At 40.3% G+C, this 18,016-nt stretch overlaps 1 protein-coding gene across 1 annotated transcript in view; it reads right to left on the reverse strand.

Moving 5' to 3' along the window:
- The window catches only part of Sym (symplekin), a 147,114-nt gene that overhangs the window by 77,252 nt on the left and 51,846 nt on the right, over nt 1-18,016 (reverse strand). Inside the window, exons 3-9 of the mRNA XM_068351892.1 lie at nt 15,762-15,995; nt 15,261-15,416; nt 8,886-9,034; nt 3,527-3,681; nt 2,975-3,013; nt 1,782-2,009; nt 1,256-1,421 (exon numbers count right to left, since the gene is read on the reverse strand). Of these exons, the coding sequence (XP_068207993.1) occupies nt 1,256-1,421; nt 1,782-2,009; nt 2,975-3,013; nt 3,527-3,681; nt 8,886-9,034; nt 15,261-15,416; nt 15,762-15,995 (1,127 nt within the window). The remainder of the gene's footprint in view (nt 1-1,255; nt 1,422-1,781; nt 2,010-2,974; nt 3,014-3,526; nt 3,682-8,885; nt 9,035-15,260; nt 15,417-15,761; nt 15,996-18,016) is intronic.

The raw sequence follows: 18,016 nt of genomic DNA on the forward strand, positions 1-18,016 counted from the left end.
ACTCCCAGAGTAGCATGCAGAGACTTCAGATTCAAAGTCCTTGTCACAGGAGATAATGCTCATGGGCTGCGAAGAGGGCGATGGCATAACAGTGCTCCAGAATGGGGCAACAGTACACTTTTTATCTAAAATTCAGAGCTTTGACCAGAGCAAGGTCAAAGGCCAAGATATCCAAAATTGGAGATCAAGGACCATCTTCAAATGCAGGCCTCACTGTTTATCTTGAGAAAGCAAGGAAGTCTACAATCTTGGACGATTTCCTTTGAGTACTACGGTCGCCGATCTTCTTCAGTTTACCCACAGTAGAGTTAACCAAAGAAGAGCTGAAGCAAGTTTCAATATTTGGAAGTCGGGATCTTGACAAAACAAAGAAAGATCGTGGTTGGTTTTCTTATTCTTCCTACACTGAAATCTTGCCCACTAGGAGGACGACTACTCCTTGCTCATATCACAAGGGGAATCGAAAGTGCAGTGGTGCCCTCTGTATGTCGGACACAAAGAGTGAGGATCAACCTTACTCATAAAGGTTCCATAATGACAATCCAGCAGTTCCAGAAATGTTTGCATTTTACTAAGTTCCTTCACACTCATACTGCAATGAGGAAAAGAGAATATTAAGAAAAAACTGTCCAAAACTTCAGGCTGGTTGGAGATCATCGTGAACACATCTGTTTAACCCTTTTACCCCCAAAGGACGTACTGGTACGTTTCACAAAACTCATCCCTTTACACCCATGGACGTACCGGTACGTCCTTGCAAAAAACTGCTATTTACATTTTTTTTTTGCATATTTTTTATAATTTTTGGAGAAACTTCAAGCATTTTCCAAGAGAATGAGACCAACCTGACCTCTCTATGATGAAAATTAAGGCTGTTAGAGCAATTTAAAAAAAATATAATGCAAAATGTGCTTGAAAAAAATAACCCCTGGGGGTTATGGGGTTGGAAAGTTCCAAATAGCCTGGGGGTAAAAGGGTTAACACAACAACCAGAATCAGAATGGAGGCTCAGAGCACTGTCAGACTCGGACCACCACAGATACTGGGTGACCATTGCCAGAACCTCAATAATTCTTCTTTGGGCGTTACCAGCAGTCGCCAGAATCTTAACCCTACTAAAGGATGAGGGTCTGTATTCACGTAGGAACATAACATATTCAAGACAAACCTTCTGTTGAGCACTGTAAAATTCTAGAACTGTGACCGAAAGATTTTGAAAAGCTACTTTAAATTATAATAATCCTAATATTTATACCTACCTCATCTTCCTTTACTTGCTCCACCCCAGGACCTACTCCACCAGCAGTTAGCTGGGCAGCTAAAAGTCTAGCCATATGTTGAATCTGTGATTTTGATCCAGCAGCAGTAATTGGTGTGTAGGTCGCACTAAAAAGTGGGGGCATTTCTTCAGGGAGATTTAACTGAAAAATAAAATAATAAAAATGTAATAAGTTTTTGAATCAATCAATTGTCTAACCCCTAATCAAAATTTTGCAATTATCTGAACAAAGTTTGGAAAGTTTTATCTATTTTCTTGTTGCATGAATGTAAGCCTATCATTTCCATCAATGCCATTTCTACTAATCAGAGATAATTGATTATGTCTGAAACAATAAGGAGCATGAGTTTCATTCGCCATTTACTATTTACTGTACTTTGTGATTCCGAGATTTGCCAGTTAAACGGAATAGGATTAGCATACCTAGATATCAAAGAATGCAACTCAAGTCTTTCCAAGAATTAAAAAACCAGAGGAAACGGGGAATATTAAGACTACCTACCATAGTAACCATAACTATGGAGGAAACGGATTCAATCGTCAACTCTTCTACCAGCCAACGTTGTGTGATGTCCATTGCAGACAGTTTTTCAGGAACCTCTTTTAACTCTTTCTTTTCATCCTTGTCAATTCGAGACCTTTTGCTTGTAGGTTCTCCTCCCTCATCAGTTGACTTGTCTCTTCGCACTCTCTTGCGTATCTGGTCTTTCGATGGCATGCTCTTGTTGACCTGGATATGAAAAAAAAGAAGCTACTGATGCAATACTACAATGACAAATTTTCACATGCTATGCAAATACACAAAGCTGTGTTGTTGCTTTCTTCATCTAAAAGGGAAAAGTTTTAAAATAATTTTCTTATAAAATATAAAGACAGTGATATCAGTGATACCTATTTATATATGTACACTATCTGAAATGCTTACATACTACATGTAAATTTCCCACTTTGGATAAGGTCTACTGTATAGTTTACTTTAAGCTATCAAATACCAGTTACAATCAAGTCAAAAGTGCAAACCTTTCTTATGGATTTGAATATGTCACATGTGATCATATAGCATTAGTCTTGTGGGGCATCAACTTTGTTTCATCAATAAGGATATTTCAATTGGTTTTAAACACAATAGTTAAAATGTTACTACAGTATTTCACAACAAATTGCTTACTTACAGTGCCCATTCATTGTCACATAAGACAAATTCTCTAGAGTAAAAAATCATCATTATGCTTCCAAATGCGGAGACAATCACAGACCCATGTGTCCTGGCTGTCAATCTGGAACTTACTTTGTTTGTCTATCCTAATGAGTACATCTTTTGTCCCCTAACTTTTAGGCTTTTGTCAAGGAATGCCTTTTTAGCCTACAAATAAAATTCATCTCATTATTTTATTGTAGTTACCAAACATTCTTAACCATGTTGCTGAAAAGGGTTCTTTTGAGGGGAGGGTACAGCATCACTTGAACGGCCATCTAGTCTCCTTAAGAAAAATTGATTCATCACATATAGTTCCAGATGTTGCCTTTTCAATCACAGCTCAATAAGTAGTACTGGTCTGCTGCTGCCTAGCCTAACAACTTTCAAGTCTTAACATCAAAACTACCTTCAATGGTAGCAAAGAACTAAAAACCTTAGAAATGGATTTCTTTTCTCAGATGCTCTACTCAGCACAACACAGCTGAGACTATACCTACACTTTCCCTCCATTCGGATTTTTTTCTTTGCTTGAGCAGCTGTAAGAGAACAGTGGGTTTATGAAGTGGGTACTTTGATTAAAGTTAATGTCTATGTAATAAAAATAATCTAATTTGTCCTTAAAAAAACTGTTTGTTTCTTCACAATACAATTTAGTAATTCACTTTAATAAGGCCATCAAGCCATACTTCTAGAACCACAAAGGGCTTACCTGAAAGCTTTGTTCTTAATTTAGATGTGGAAACTGAGTACAGTACTGTAATGCAATTCTTTAAAAAGTATGACAGACAAATAAGAAACAATAGTGAACAGATGAAAATTAAAGGCACACAACAATACAGCTGAAGTTGAAATAATATTGTAAACAACCCTTAGACAACCACACAAGACAGATAGGCAATAAATGATACTCCCATACCAAGTGACACCACACATGATAGTGAATTTATTTCTACGAAATCTATGTTTACTAAAGGATATACTGTAAAATCTGTATTTAAAAACTTCATATAAATATGCAAAAACAAGAGAAAGGGAAACATAATACAAACCTCTCCTGCCGTAACACCAAGGTCATTTAGAACAGTTGTGATATTTTCATGGTAATCATAAGATGCTGGATGTTTAAGTAGGTTGAGCATTTGTATCTTCAAATGCTTTCTAACACTGTTCACTTGAGACTTTGTTAAAGTTGGTGGAAGATTAGCTAGAATAAATAATACAATTGATTAGAATCTTCATATAATAATATACCCCGAAAACATGTAAAATGCTCTTTAGATGCCTGTAACTGAAATCTCTGTCTTTGGCTGAATATGTAACAAAATTTTTAAGTAATTTATATTTCTCTTGACTATACAAACCTGAGATCATTAATAGGAGTATGACATTAGCGAATACGTAACAGCTGTTAGACCTTTAACACTGTCAACATAGTTGGTCGCCAGGTGGCAAAAGACCTCCAATTTTACATCATCATCATCATCATCATCATGATTATTATTATTATTATCATTATTATTATTATTATTATTATTATTATTATTATTATTATTATTATTATTATTATTATTCATATGAAGAGAATAAGAAGTTTTGGAAAGAAGTGAAGAGAGAAAGGAAGGCTGGTTCAAGAATTGAAGAGACAGTGAAAGATGGAAATGGAAGGTTGTTAAAAGGAGAGGCGGCAAGGAAAAGGTGGGCGGAGTATTTAGAAAGTTTACTGAACGTTGAGGATAATAGGGAAGCAGATATAATTGCTGTTGCAGGTGTTGAGATGCCGGTGATGGGAGATGAGAATGAGAGAGAGATTACAAGAGAGGAAGTGAGGAGAGCACTAGATGAAACGAGAGTAGGAAAAGCATTTGGTATGGATGGTGTGAGAGCTGAGATGTTGAAGGAAGGGGGTGTGACTGTACTTGAATGGTTGGTGAGATTGTTTAATATGTGTATTAGGTTGTCAATGGTACCAGTAGATTGGGTTTGTGCGTGTATTGTACCACTATATAAAGGTAAGGGAGAAGTGCATGAGTGTTGTAATTCAAGAGGTATTAGTTTGTTGAGTGTGGTGGGAAAAGTGTATGGTAGAGTACTGATTGATAGGATTAAGGATAAAACAGAGAATGCAATCTTAGAAGTACAGGGTGGTTTTAGAAGAGGTAGGGGTTGTATGAATCAGATTTTTACAGTAAGGCAGATATGCGAGAAATATTTAGCAAAAGGTAAGGTGGTGTATGTTGCGTTTATGGATCTGGAGAAAGCGTATGATAGAGTTGATAGGGAAGCAATGTGGAATGTGATGAGGTTATATGAAGTTGGTGGAAGGTTGTTACAAGCAGTGAAAAGTTTCTACAAAGGTAGTAAAGCATGTGTTAGGATAGGAAATGAAGTGAGCGATTGGTTTCCGGTAAGAGTGGGGCTGAGACAGGGATGTGTGATGTTGCCGTGGTTGTTTAACTTGTATGTTGATGGAGTGGTGAGAGAGGTGAATGCTCGAGTGCTTGGACGAGGATTGAAACTGGTAGACGAGAATGATCATGAAAGGGAGGTAAATCAGTTGTTGTTTGCGGATGATACTGTACTGGTTGCAGACGCGGAAGAGAAGCTTGGCCGATTAGTGACAGAATTTAGAAGGGTGTGTGAGAGAAGGAAGTTGAGAGTTAATGTGGGTAAGAGTAAGGTTATGAGATGTACAAGAAGGGAGGGTGGTGCGAGGTTGAATGTCATGTTGAATGGAGAGTTACTTGAGGAGGTGGATCAGTTTAAGTACTTGGGGTCTGTTGTTGCAGCAAATGGTGGAGTGGAAGCAGATGTACGTCAGCGAGTGAATGAAGGATGCAAAGTGTTGGGAGCAGTTAAGGGAGTAGTAAAAAATAGAGGGTTGGGCATGAATGTAAAGAGAGTTCTGTATGAGAAAGTGATTGTACCAACTGTGATGTATGGATCGGAGTTGTGGGGGATGAAAGTGACGGAGAGACAGAAATTGAATGTGTTCGAGATGAAATGTCTAAGGAGTATGGCTGGTGTACCTCGAGTAGATAGGGTTAGGAACGAAGTAGTGAGGGTGAGAACGGGTGTAAGAAATGAGTTAGCAGCTAGAGTAGATATGAATGTGTTGAGGTGGTTTGGCCATTTTGAGAGAATGGAAAATGGCTGTCTGCTAAAGAAGGTGATGAATGCAAGAGTTGATGGGAGAAGTACAAGAGGAAGGCCAAGGTTTGGGTGGATGGATGGAGTGAAGGAAGCTCTGGGTGATAGGAGGATAGATGTGAGAGAGGCAAGAGAGCGTGCTAGAAAAAGGAATGAATGGCGAGCGATTGTGACGCAGTTCCAGTAGGCTCTGCTGCTTCCTCCGGTGCCTTGGAAGACTGCGGAGATGGGACCAGTAGGGGATTCAGCGTTCTGAAGCTTCATCTGTGGTGGATAACGGGGGAGGGTGGACTGTGGCACCCCTAGCAGTACCAGCCGAACTCGGTTGAGTCCCTTGTCAGGCTGGGAGGAATGTAGAGAGGAGAGGTCCCCTTTTCTGTTTCATTTGTTTGATGTTGGCTAACCCCCAAAATTTGGGGAAGTGCCTTGATATATGTATGCATTAACATTATTGTTATTAATAGTACTATTATTATTATCATTATTGCTGTTATTATTTATCAAGCTACGCTGGAAAAGCAGGATGATATACACCCAAGGGCTCCAACAGGGAAAATAGCCCAGTGAGGAAAGGAAATAAGGAAATAGTGTGCCTGAGTGTACCCTCAGGCAAGAAAACTCTACCCCAGAACAGTCGAAGAACATAGTACAGAGGCTTTGGCAATATCCAAGACTAGAGAACAAAATATGAGTGTCCTCCTCCTAGAAGAGCTACTTACCATAGCTAAGGAGTCTCTCCTACCTATATTAGGATGAAAGGGTAATGCTCTCTGACGCCAATGGAAGGGAAGTGTTGTGCGCCTCTCAGCCTAAAAGACGGTTAAAGTATGCCATGTCTGTCAACCTCTCTGCCACATCCCCAAGTTGGTGTGGTGGAGGGAGGGGGGGATGTTAAATCTGGGGCCTAGCCAACATCGAATGTGCTAAACCCACATTCGAACATCTGGGGCATCATGAGAAAAGGCATTACACTAACAGCCAATGTGCAGCACCTCTCACAATGACCACCCTGCACCCCACACAAATAAAAGCAAAGGAGACAAAGGAACTGTTAGAGAGATAGGACAAGACTCTGCCTGAGATAATGACTGCCTTTGCGAGCCAGTCACTTGTTGATATCTAGTGTAGATTACCCCCTTCTGTGCTGTGACTAGACTATTGTACTGGACTTTGTTTATATTCATTACTAACTAGTCCCCTCCCCTCATCACCCCTATAAGTGTCTACCTTTATACTGTATGTCATTGGGAAGTGAAGACCTGAAGATTTAATTACTTCAAACTAATAAATGTCTGAAATAACTATATTGCCTCTTATTTGTAAATAAATAAATAACCCTGTGGAGACCATGGTACAGAGGCTATGGCACGACTCAATTATAGAGAACAATGGTTTGATTTTGGAGTGTCCTTCTCCTAGAAGAGCTGCTTACCATAGCTAAAGTGTCTCTTCTACCCTTACCAAAAGGAAAGTGGCCACTTAACAATTATGGTGCAGTAGTTAACCCATAGTGTGAAGAATTGTTTTGTACAGTAATTTGTATTGTCAGGTGTATGAGGACAGACGAGAATATGAAAAGAATAGGCCAGACTATTCAGTATAAATGTGTAGGCAAGGGGAAAATTATCCGTAACCAGAGAGAAAGATCCAATGCAGTACTGTCTGGCCAGTCAAAAGACCCAATAACTCTCTAGCGGTAGTATCTCAATGGGTGGCTGGTGCCCTGGCCAACCTACTACCTATTGCAGGACAATGGCCCTGATCACCTAGCCAACTTAGCAGACTTCCATACAAATGTCAAGGTAATTTACTTGCCAATTAACACTACTTCCCTACTACAGCCTATGCTTCCTTCAAGGCCTACTACTGTAGAACAATTTCCATGGGTTTGGAGGCAACAGAGAAAGACATGACCCTTAAGATGTTTTGGAAGTTCTACAATATCCGAGATGCCATCAGGAACACAAGGTTTTAGAAGAAGAGCACAGAGAAACATTTGCTATTGAATGTAGGAGTCGATTTGCAGTCTTAGAAACTTCAAGAGACCAGCTTGGGATGAGGTGAAGCAAACCAACATGAATGGTGTCTGGAATAAGCTTTGCCCTCAGTTTTTCAATGATTTCTTTGGCTTTGAGGAGATAGTTGATGGTATCACCAAGAAGGCTGTTGACCTTAGTAAGCAGCTGGATCTTGAGGTTGATGCTAATGATGTTACCGAGCTCCTGGCATCTCACGGGGAGGTGTTGTCTGCTGAGGACCTCATTGAGCTGGAGAGCCAGATGATTGCAGAAGAGGAAGACACCCCAATTCTAGAACCCAAGAAATTTACAATCAAGGCATTGGCAGAAAGTTTTGCCTTGCTAGAGGGAGCAATGGCAAAATTTGAGGAACAGGAACCCAGCATGGAAAGGTTTCTGGAGGTGTTCAGGGGGGTCATAGATACTGTGAGATGTTACAAGAAGATCTTGGAAGAGAGTAGGATGCCATACCAACAGACAAACCTGAGCATGTTCTTTAAAAAGGTAGAGAGGCCTGAACCTGAACCTTAACCATCTACCTCGGCAGCTTCTCCAACATAAACAAATCAATATCATCTATAGGGGTAAGTAGCTAAAATTAGAACAAGCAAGGTGTTTCTCTGGACAAACCTCAGATACAAGAAAGAATATTAGTAGTAAATGCATCAAATAAACACAAAATATTGTGGACTAAAAAGTCTTTTTTCATTATAGTTATTTAAACTAAAATGCTTGTAATTTACTACTCAGGAAGGAATAAAATATTATTAAAAGGAAATAATACGATGAAAATAATTAGATAAAAAAAATATAAGGAAAATAAATTGAAGGGATTATAGATTAAAAGTGCTGCAGGTCTTCAGCGGCACTCCAGGGTATTTCCTCATTTCAGCAGGCATTATTACCGAAAACATAAACATTCTAAAAGCCAAACACGCTGGAAAAAGTCACAAGAACGTCCGTTCCCACCAACGGCTGATATCCAAGCGAGTAGTCAGTGAACAAGAAGGGGGGGTCTCCTCCCCTCTACTGGCAGGTAACTACCTGTCGATTGTTAACACCTCATTATAAGTTTTCAAGTTCCGTATTCCCAACTACGCTGTTATCGTTTGTATTTGTGTAGGAACAAATTAACTATAAATTGAGGACTGGTTACCTTAATCTATATCATATATCTAAGCTAATATTTTAATATTTAACCAAATAAAAATATTATAAATCAAGAAAGATTTGTTATACAAACCATGTAACATTTCCAATGCATTGATGATTTTGGAAAGAAACTGAGGACGGGCACGAGCTATGATCGTCAGTGAAGACATACACGTCATCAAATTTACACTACTAATATGCAGGGATCCTTGGAAAGAAATTAGTTTATTAAGAACCATTCTGCAATGAAACAAAAAGAGATATATTAGAGATAATCTTCAAAGGAAAGTCATTAAATTATTAAATTAATAGTTCTATAGTTATGAATTTCTCAATTACAAGACAAAAAATTTTAAAAATAGCAAATTTCAAACATAACTTGTATCTTTCATAGCTATGCATAGCCAAGTCCTTTAAATAAGGAATGTTTCCAGCACCAGCTGGAGCAGTCATTGAAATGGTTAAAGAGGTATATACTGTACTTATGCTAATGACATGTGATGAGCGAGAGAGACTTCAAACACTGCCCATGGCTTTAAACCAGATGTGAAAACACAGGGAGCTTTCTGTTAGCCGTGTCCGGAAGCAGAGAATCGAGTATGATTCCCATATCAGGGTTTCCTCATTCAGCCAACAGGAAGGGATAAGAGATTAGAGATCACTGGAGGCTGACCAGTGATAAACCACTGAAGTTATCTCTGGGGAAGTAGCCCGCTTGAAGAACGAGCTTCTCCAACAAGGAGAGGTGGCCAAGAAGACTCGGCCAGTGCCAAGCTGGTACTTCTGTGTATAACAGAAACAATTTTGCTACCTAATTGGACTGGCTGAGGAGACTGTCACACTGACAGACTCTCACTGCTGTCATGTCTACCGGCATGCCCAAGTACTTCAACCTCAACTTGGGTAAGAAATTTGACTTTTTTCTTAATTATCTTAATCCCCAAACTGTGACGAAAGCGAAAAGTGAAACTCAATCCTACAACAACTGCCCCATGAAGGAGGCCAGGATCAGCCACCCGTTGAGACCTATCCACAGACGTATGCCCTGCGAGTGGGACCAAGCTACTACTAAACTAAGGTCAATATCTGAATGAACACCTGAGGAGCTGTACACAGTCCGAAGCACAGAATCTTGAATTGGTACATCATACCATAACGGGAGAAGTGGAGGACCTTTCAAAAGAACTGGTGCAGGGGATATTGGAACTTGGACAGCATGTGATTTGTACGCACAAACTCTTTCAGTGGTGAAAAATCAATGAGCAGCCTCCAGCCACCAGTTGACTCTTCCACCAGAAAGAGTGGACTGCAGAAGCCCATTGACTCATTTTGAACAACTTTGAGTGCGTTTATCTTCATAATCCCTCCTACATCTGTCTGCGACCAGGGTTCTCTACGTGTTGGAGGAATGGATGAGAACCCTATTAGAAAGCGAGTAAGAGAGGGGCCAAATGGTTGAAGAAGGTAGTGAGTTTAGAGACCCGAAGAACTCTCACTGACGAAGGCTCAGCCCTACGTCTCTGGCCGGTTGCCCAAAGGCAAGACAAGTAATCCCCCAGTAGGAGAATGCTGGCAACAGAAAATCCTTCTCCTTCCCTTTCCAATTATGAATTTGATTCTCTCACTAGCTTCTATGTATCTGGAGGGTGTAGTTGTAATTAGGAGCTGATTTTTTTATTATGCACAACCTGCAGAGATGATACTTACAAAGAATTAGTTCACTATTGGTTTATCTCTCTAGCCAGATTTTGTTCCCATGAATCAGATGTACTGTACAGTACCTTCATTCCTACTGGTAGTGCATGTGCTTTTTCTTGTAAGAACCAAGCACAGGTAGCCATTACATGATTTTTTGTACGGCATACCAATATGTCTATTTGGGGATGGGTATGTTCCCAGAACGTATCCTCTTACCTAGCAAACAAGGCAAAAAGCATTACGATCCCTTCGTTGAGAGGGACAATCTCAGTCTGTACTACTGTACTGTACTGAAATTGGAGGAGTCGCTCTTACGTGACTCCTATCAAGGTGTCTTCCTGGAGTTCTTTAGTAACATCATCTCAACGTTTCATCAAAGAATCCCTCCTTTCCTAGGATACTTGTCTCGGATCGAGAACAGAACATGGCAAATGAATAACTGTCCTTAGTAGGAGAGGATCCTTACCGATAACCATGAGAGCACGATATGGCATTTTGGTATTTGTACGAGAGCTGAGATTAGATCTGAGAGATCATTTTTTCCAACCCCAAACAAGCGACAAGAGTTGGAGGATCTTGGCATCTGGAAAATTCAAGCCATGGATCGATCTCTGAGTGCAGGAAGTTCTAGATAGAGGAGTAGTAACAGCCCATAGGGTGACTCGAGCGATGGTGTCACTGAAACATCTCGGGAACGTCCCAAGGCCGGAGAGAGACAAAGGCGGCTGCCCAAGTCCTGACCAGCAGTACTCATGCTCGATCTTGTGGGAAACTGATCACTGGTAACATGACCGTGAGCTCGTGTAACTCATACCAAAAACCTTCCCGAAGGTTGGGGTTTGGAATTGCACTGTTCCTACACAACCATACAGAGGAATTGATTGTCTCAAAAGACGCTGCCACATTGGTTGTCCTGTGCTTCGGTGACCTCTTCCTCCATCTCTTTGGGATGATGTGAGTGTTGGGAAGGAACAAATAACAGGAACAGGTGAACTATTTATCTGGTGACTTGAAGGTGACGATCACCTGACGAACACGTGCAAGATCCGATACTGTGGATCCCAATCACCCTGTTCCTGATCATTTGGTTCCTAATCATGTTGTTCCTAATCATCGAGTGGTTCTCAGTCATCTGGTTCCCAATCACGTGATTCCTAATTACGACTGTTGATTGCACGATTCTCGACCTCAGCAGCTGATCACATGGATCCCAATTTCACGGTTCCCAATCGCAGCTGCTGATCATATCGTACCCAATCATGGTTACCTAACTATGGTTTCCGGTCACAACCAATCCCTTAGGAAACGATGACTGTGGAGAATAAGTAAGATGAGATGTCTTACTGGTTTAGAACACAATCAGAACATTCCTATAAAGATAAAACGTAAAGAAAAAGAACACAAGAAAACCTCAGCACTAATGAAAGGAAGATCTCATAGCCTATACAACCTATGATAACAATCATAAGTTCTTCTTCCACAAGTATCGTGTACTGGGAGGGCTAGAATGAAGCAGATGTCAGAAGTTCTATGAACCAAAAGTCATTAAAGAACATACACAAAGTGTCTGATCTAGAAGCGTTAAGTAACCAAAGTGCAAACAGAAACTCATACCAAAAAGTATTCTCAGGGATGGAAGTATTTCCAATACATAACGTCTTGCCTCTTGTACAAAAAAAAAGCGTAGTAGTTGTCCAATTGCATAGGGTCCGACAAATATAGTATTCTTTGGGCTTCTGCCAAGGTGTTGTAATTCAATACCAGGTGAATGGCGGCTAATGTGTTTCTTGACAGGCCATCGGCAACGGGAGGAATTTTCTGCAAAGAAAGTTTGTTTTCTTCCTTTCCTCTGAAGCGGAAAAGAGGAGTCCCTGATGAGTTAGGCTCATCCATACAGGAACCGAGAACCAAAGTGTATTCTCAGAGAAGGGACAGTTTCAGATAAATAGAGAAGGTCCTAGGGTTACGAAGGTCTTGAGTTACGATTCACCATTACGAACGGAATCTCATAAGGTACTTAAAATAAATCCTCATGACTCAATTTTGAGCAACGACGTTTGGTTCGTCGATACAACGATCCACTTACCAACGCGGATAGCAACTAATACCACTTTAACATTAGTTTGCCCTCCTTGTTCACGATACATATTCAGGATTTCGGTGCTGCTCTCTTTTTGGATAGTTTTGTGCCTTTTTTTTGCTGTGTATCCTGTCTGGAAAGCATAAGGGAGACTTCTGATGGCAGTGAACAGGTCAAGCACAGGAATAAAAGTAAGGAATTGTTATATGTATAACTTATTGTCTATTGGTACTGTATAAGTGTAGGTACACTGTATAGGGTACAAGTATTTTTATGTATAAGGTTCAGTAATATATGATTAGTAAGGGAATGTTTATACATATACAGTATGTATGTGTCTATATATATATGTATGTTATGTACAGTATATAAATCTGACTTACGACAAAATCGACTTCTGACGACGCGGTGTAGGAATGTAAACAAAGGCCCTTTTATAACCTTAAATGTAAAAGGATCATCCTTTCTAGTAGAAACAGTACATTCCCCATACATACTGTTCCTCGTCACTCAGTTTGGTGAAGTAGATACGTTTCCTGTACCTATAGTCCCTTCCACTTGTGAACGCAGAGAGATGAGCCGGGATGTGTTTGTCAGTCAGCTTAGTGAGATCAATCACCTAGGGTTGTGGTGGCCTATTAGGAATGTCCCAGCCTGGTGATTAACTCAACTGAAGTTCGAGTCCTGCTCAAACTCGATAGTTAATTGTAGTGTCTGCAACCTCACCATCCTTGTCAGCTAAGGACAAGGAGTTTGGGAGAGCCTGTAGGTCTACCTGCTGAGTCATCAGCAGCCACTGCCTGACCCTCGCTGGTCCTAGCTTGGGTATTGAGGGAGCTTGGGTGCTGATCATATGTATCCTGGCTATGGTACTATCACTGTCCCTTGTCTCTGCCATTCATAAGCAGCCTTTAAAACCTTTAAACAGTGTCAGAGGACTTGGACCCCAGTAGTGGTATGTAAGAAATATGCTTATAAATATAAAGCTGTATGCATAGAAGCTTTTTGTGAACACTTGTGTTTAGGGACATATGTGCGAGTGGTTGCCCGTGCCGCATGGAGACCTTGCGAGTATGTGAAAGGCTGTACTATCAGAAACTGAAAACAGAAGCCCTGCACACGTAAGCGCAACAGGCAATACGGTTAGAGATCATACGAGGGCAGACCTTCCCCGAGTACACATGAAAGCCAATAGTTACGACAGTACATAGAGCCAGCGCGGATGGATTCTTGGTACTTGGGAACTTCTCTCTTAAAGACCTTGCATATTAGATGGTAAGAAAGTGTGAAAGAATACAGTACTGTGTGCGAGTGTTGATCTGATGCATGCATAGGGTTCTTGCTCTAGGAGAACCGGCGCAGGGGATCTATTGCGTAGATCTAACACATAGGAATCCACCGCATGGTATGACCGTGGAGATCCCTCACGAGGTGATCTAGTGATGTCTTTAGCTATGTCGAGGGAGTCCTGGCACGTATAGAACTATTAAGTTTCTGACCTCACTACTGTAGAAGGCAAATATGCACTCTCAAACGATGAACCTAAGGGTGACTTTACACGTAAATGAGACAGCAAGCATAATGGAGACTATGCATGAAGACTGATGAGGCTGGATAGACAAACTTGCACGTTTAGAGCTATCCATTGAAGACTGAGCTCGTGAAGAAGATATTGTCCGCAGAGAGTCCTCACCCGAGGATTGAACCAAAAAGTTTAGGGCATGCGAGCTAGAGAGTGTGCACAGGAGTCCTCTACACTGAGATGCCGTCTTCTTTGTCTTCAGTGAAGGTAGTTATGGGGACTCCTACAGCAGCAGTCTCTCCCATTGGGAAAAAAAATGGTAGGAGCAACACATCCTACTTTTCCAACTAGGGTTGTAGCTTAGCTAATAATAACGATGATAAGCAACACCTATCGATCAGATTTTTTGGACTTTTTTGTCCAAAAATTGGAAAAGAAGGGCAGAAACCTTCCATCCCAAGTGGCAGTGTGTGATAAGACAAAGGTAAAGCAGAGGAGGCGAAGGAGCTTGAAGTTCTCCTTCTAAGGATCGTTCAAGCAGATAACAATGCTCCAAAGGGGATGAGATCACAGGAACACCATGAAGACACAACACAACCAGGTGATACGTCCTTAGCGCCAACCTTCAACGGTGCACAATGATGAAGGATTGCCAATATCCTTACTATTACATTGCACTGTAGTCATCATCATTGTCACTCGGCCATATAAGCCAGAGAACAAACAGCAAACAGAAAATCTGTCTACTAGGAACAAGAATGTGGATTTTGGCAGGTCTGCACAGACAACTCTCACACAGCTATATTATCAGGAAATCACTGCAAACCTGTCTTTGCTGCTAAATATTTTTCATCAACAACAATCTGCCAACACAAATAACGAAAAGAAAAAGCAAATGATTAGAAGAGCCAGTCAGGCACCAGAAGTACCTCTGTACTATCTGGCAGCTGAAAACAAAGTGAGGGCTTATTGGCATGTTGGGTGGACAGGGGTTCCCCCACCACCCAGAAGTAACTACTGCCACCCTATTCAAGCTTTAATAGCCATATCCAGCTTTTTTTAAAGCATATTCCTACTGAAGGACAAGGGTTTGTGTTCGTGTATGGACAAAAAAACAATTGATTAACATCTTTTGAGACACCTAAGAGAATCTGTCTTTTACCAACCTAGCTTCCTCTTCCAGTTTCCTTGGACGAGCAGCCTTTAATGTTAGGGGCACGAGATCCAAGTTGAACTCTCCTTCCCTGGTAACAGAATCTGCCTCTTTGTATGTTTGCAGTAATACCAGTGACTCAAGAAATTTGATAGCTTGGGTTCTGACACTGTAAAAGAAATCATCAGATGTTTGACAAAATTATAAAATTTAGATAAAAGAATTCTGAACTACAGAAAATCTTACATGTGCTTGTTCTTTACTAAAATAAGGTATTTTGGTTCCACTGAAAATCATGAAAGCTATGCCATTTTCAACTCTTCCATATATGAAAAATATTGCAACATATAACTAAAAAAGACAAGAGTGGCATGGTCATGGTGAGAACAAAATGATGTTAACTTAAAAACAAAACTATAAAATTGACAAAAGATAAACAGTGTGGTACAAAAAAATTCATATAAAGAAAAGTCAATACTGTCTGACATTTCTAAAGGCTTGCAACAAAACTTACCCATCATTATCATGATCAATCATAACGATTATGGAATTCTTGATAAGCGTTATAATTTGCCAGACTTGTTCCATCTCTGGAGTTGTGGTCCGTGCTGACGAGAGCCACGCAAGAGTGGCTCGGTGAAGTTGCGCTGCTGCTTGAATCACACGTTTTACTACTGCAATGGCCTCGTCTGCTAAAAGGATCTGTATGTTGGGCACCAATCTTGGCAACATGGCAACATCTTTCTTGCTAATAGGAAAAAAAAATTATATGAGGTTGAGAAATGAAATATTTCTAAAATGCAAACTATATACACAGATAACTGGTTTGGTACAGCAACAGCTAATTTCAAAATCAAATATTTCCCAACATACAATATCATTATCATCCCTTTTTTTAAGTATCAATTACTTCTGCCAGCATATATAATGACCAAGAAATAGTTTTAATTCCCAATATTGATGATGATGTTCCAATATAAAAGTATAAATTTTATATGACATAACTTAACTCCTTTATAAAAATAATTATTTTTGTAAAGCAAACAAATTAATCTGACAACACTATTCAGTCCAAAATTACAGGTCTTGAGTTAACCAAAGCCTGAAAAAGGCCACTCTTAAACATAATGTTTAATCCCAAATCTATTAACATACCTTTTGTACTGTATACTAAAAAAATCAGATAAAAGTTTATCACAAACTTATTATGTCTTACTAAGCTTCTCAATGGATGGCAAAACTGAACATCTGCATTCAAATCATTAGTGTATTATACTTTGACCTGATTAAGTACAGGTTTTCCCTTCATCAGTCCAAGGCTGTACCACTCAAAATATACTTTGCAGCCCACATTACCAAAAAGGGATTTTGACGTAGGAAAAATCTATTTCTGGGCGAGGGACCTGTGCCGCCCAGTGAATAAGCTCCTATTAGCACTTATTCTTAGGTAATTTACTGCTAAATATACCAGAGAAAAAATGTAAAGGAGTGCTAGGTTAACTAGCTCGCTCACCTATTGGTGTCGGTATGGAATTGGGCGTATAATCCAGAGGTCCCGCACCATTTAGATTCATCCACGACAAAGACCCCAATAGAGGAGAGCCGTTCAACCTCACTCGGCACCACCAACTCTGCATCCGCTCAGAACCCAACTCCTTAGCACCCAAAGTTTGGGGACTCCAAGGGAGAGGAGCTGGGAGGGTTCACTGGGCGGCACAGGTCCCTCGCCCAGAAATAGATTTTTCCTACGTCAAAATCCCTTTTCTGGGCTTGAACCTGTGCCGGCCAGTGAATATATACAAGAGAAATGTCACCAAACTTGAAAAATAAAGGAAAAAACATAAACATAAGGGAAACACAAGTTACTTTAATCAGAGATGAGTGCCAAAAACAGCTATAAGGGTACCTTAAAAAGAACATAAATCCACTTGGTAGAACAATTGACAAAAAAGGTAAGGTATAATAATGCCGTGAGTGATGATATATACAGATACTCAGGAGTCAAAAAATTTACAAATATAGTAATAGTAATCAGGTGCGAAACCAACGAATACAAATAGGGTATAAATGAGGCAGGTAAGGGGGAGAGATAAAATGACAAGGAATTAACATGTGAGTTACCTGGTGGTAACTACGCTCCCTGCAGCTACTGTAGGAAATTTAAGGGCTTCCAAATGTTTAAGATAGTGTTTCTTGAACACTGACGGTGACTTCCATCCTGTATACCTAGAAAGATCCGTAAAATTCATGTGGTGAAAAAAGTTCACCGAAGTAGCAACTGCTCTAATATCATGTGCAAGAGGAAAAGAGTCAGGGCTAGCTTGTTTAATAAAATACAAAATTTGTTGCCTGATCCCTTTAATGGTAATGGTACCGCCTTGTTCTCTAACGAATAGAGGCCCGGAGGAGTTAGAGGAGGTCCGGGATAAATAAGACTTAAGAGTAGTAACAGGGCACAGAGACGGATCTTGCGTGAGGGGAACAATTTTCCAGGAGGACCATCTGTTCTGAGGGTCTTCGTTCTTGGCTAAAAAGAATTTGTTAGGTGAAAGAAGGACCTCTCCCGAAGGAAGGAACTCAATATGACCCGGGTCTCTTGACAAAGCTGCCAGTTCAGAAATTCTTGCCCCGGAAGCCAAACTCACAAGGAAAAGTGTTTTCCTGAGAAGGGGAATATAATCACAAGAACTGTTAATGGTATCAGAAGCCAATTTGAGCACATCATTAAGGAACCAGGTAACCGGGGTAGGACGAGTAACCGGTTTCAGT

The sequence above is a fragment of the Palaemon carinicauda genome, chromosome 2, assembly GCF_036898095.1.
Source record: "Palaemon carinicauda isolate YSFRI2023 chromosome 2, ASM3689809v2, whole genome shotgun sequence".
Classification (NCBI taxonomy): domain Eukaryota; kingdom Metazoa; phylum Arthropoda; class Malacostraca; order Decapoda; family Palaemonidae; genus Palaemon; species Palaemon carinicauda.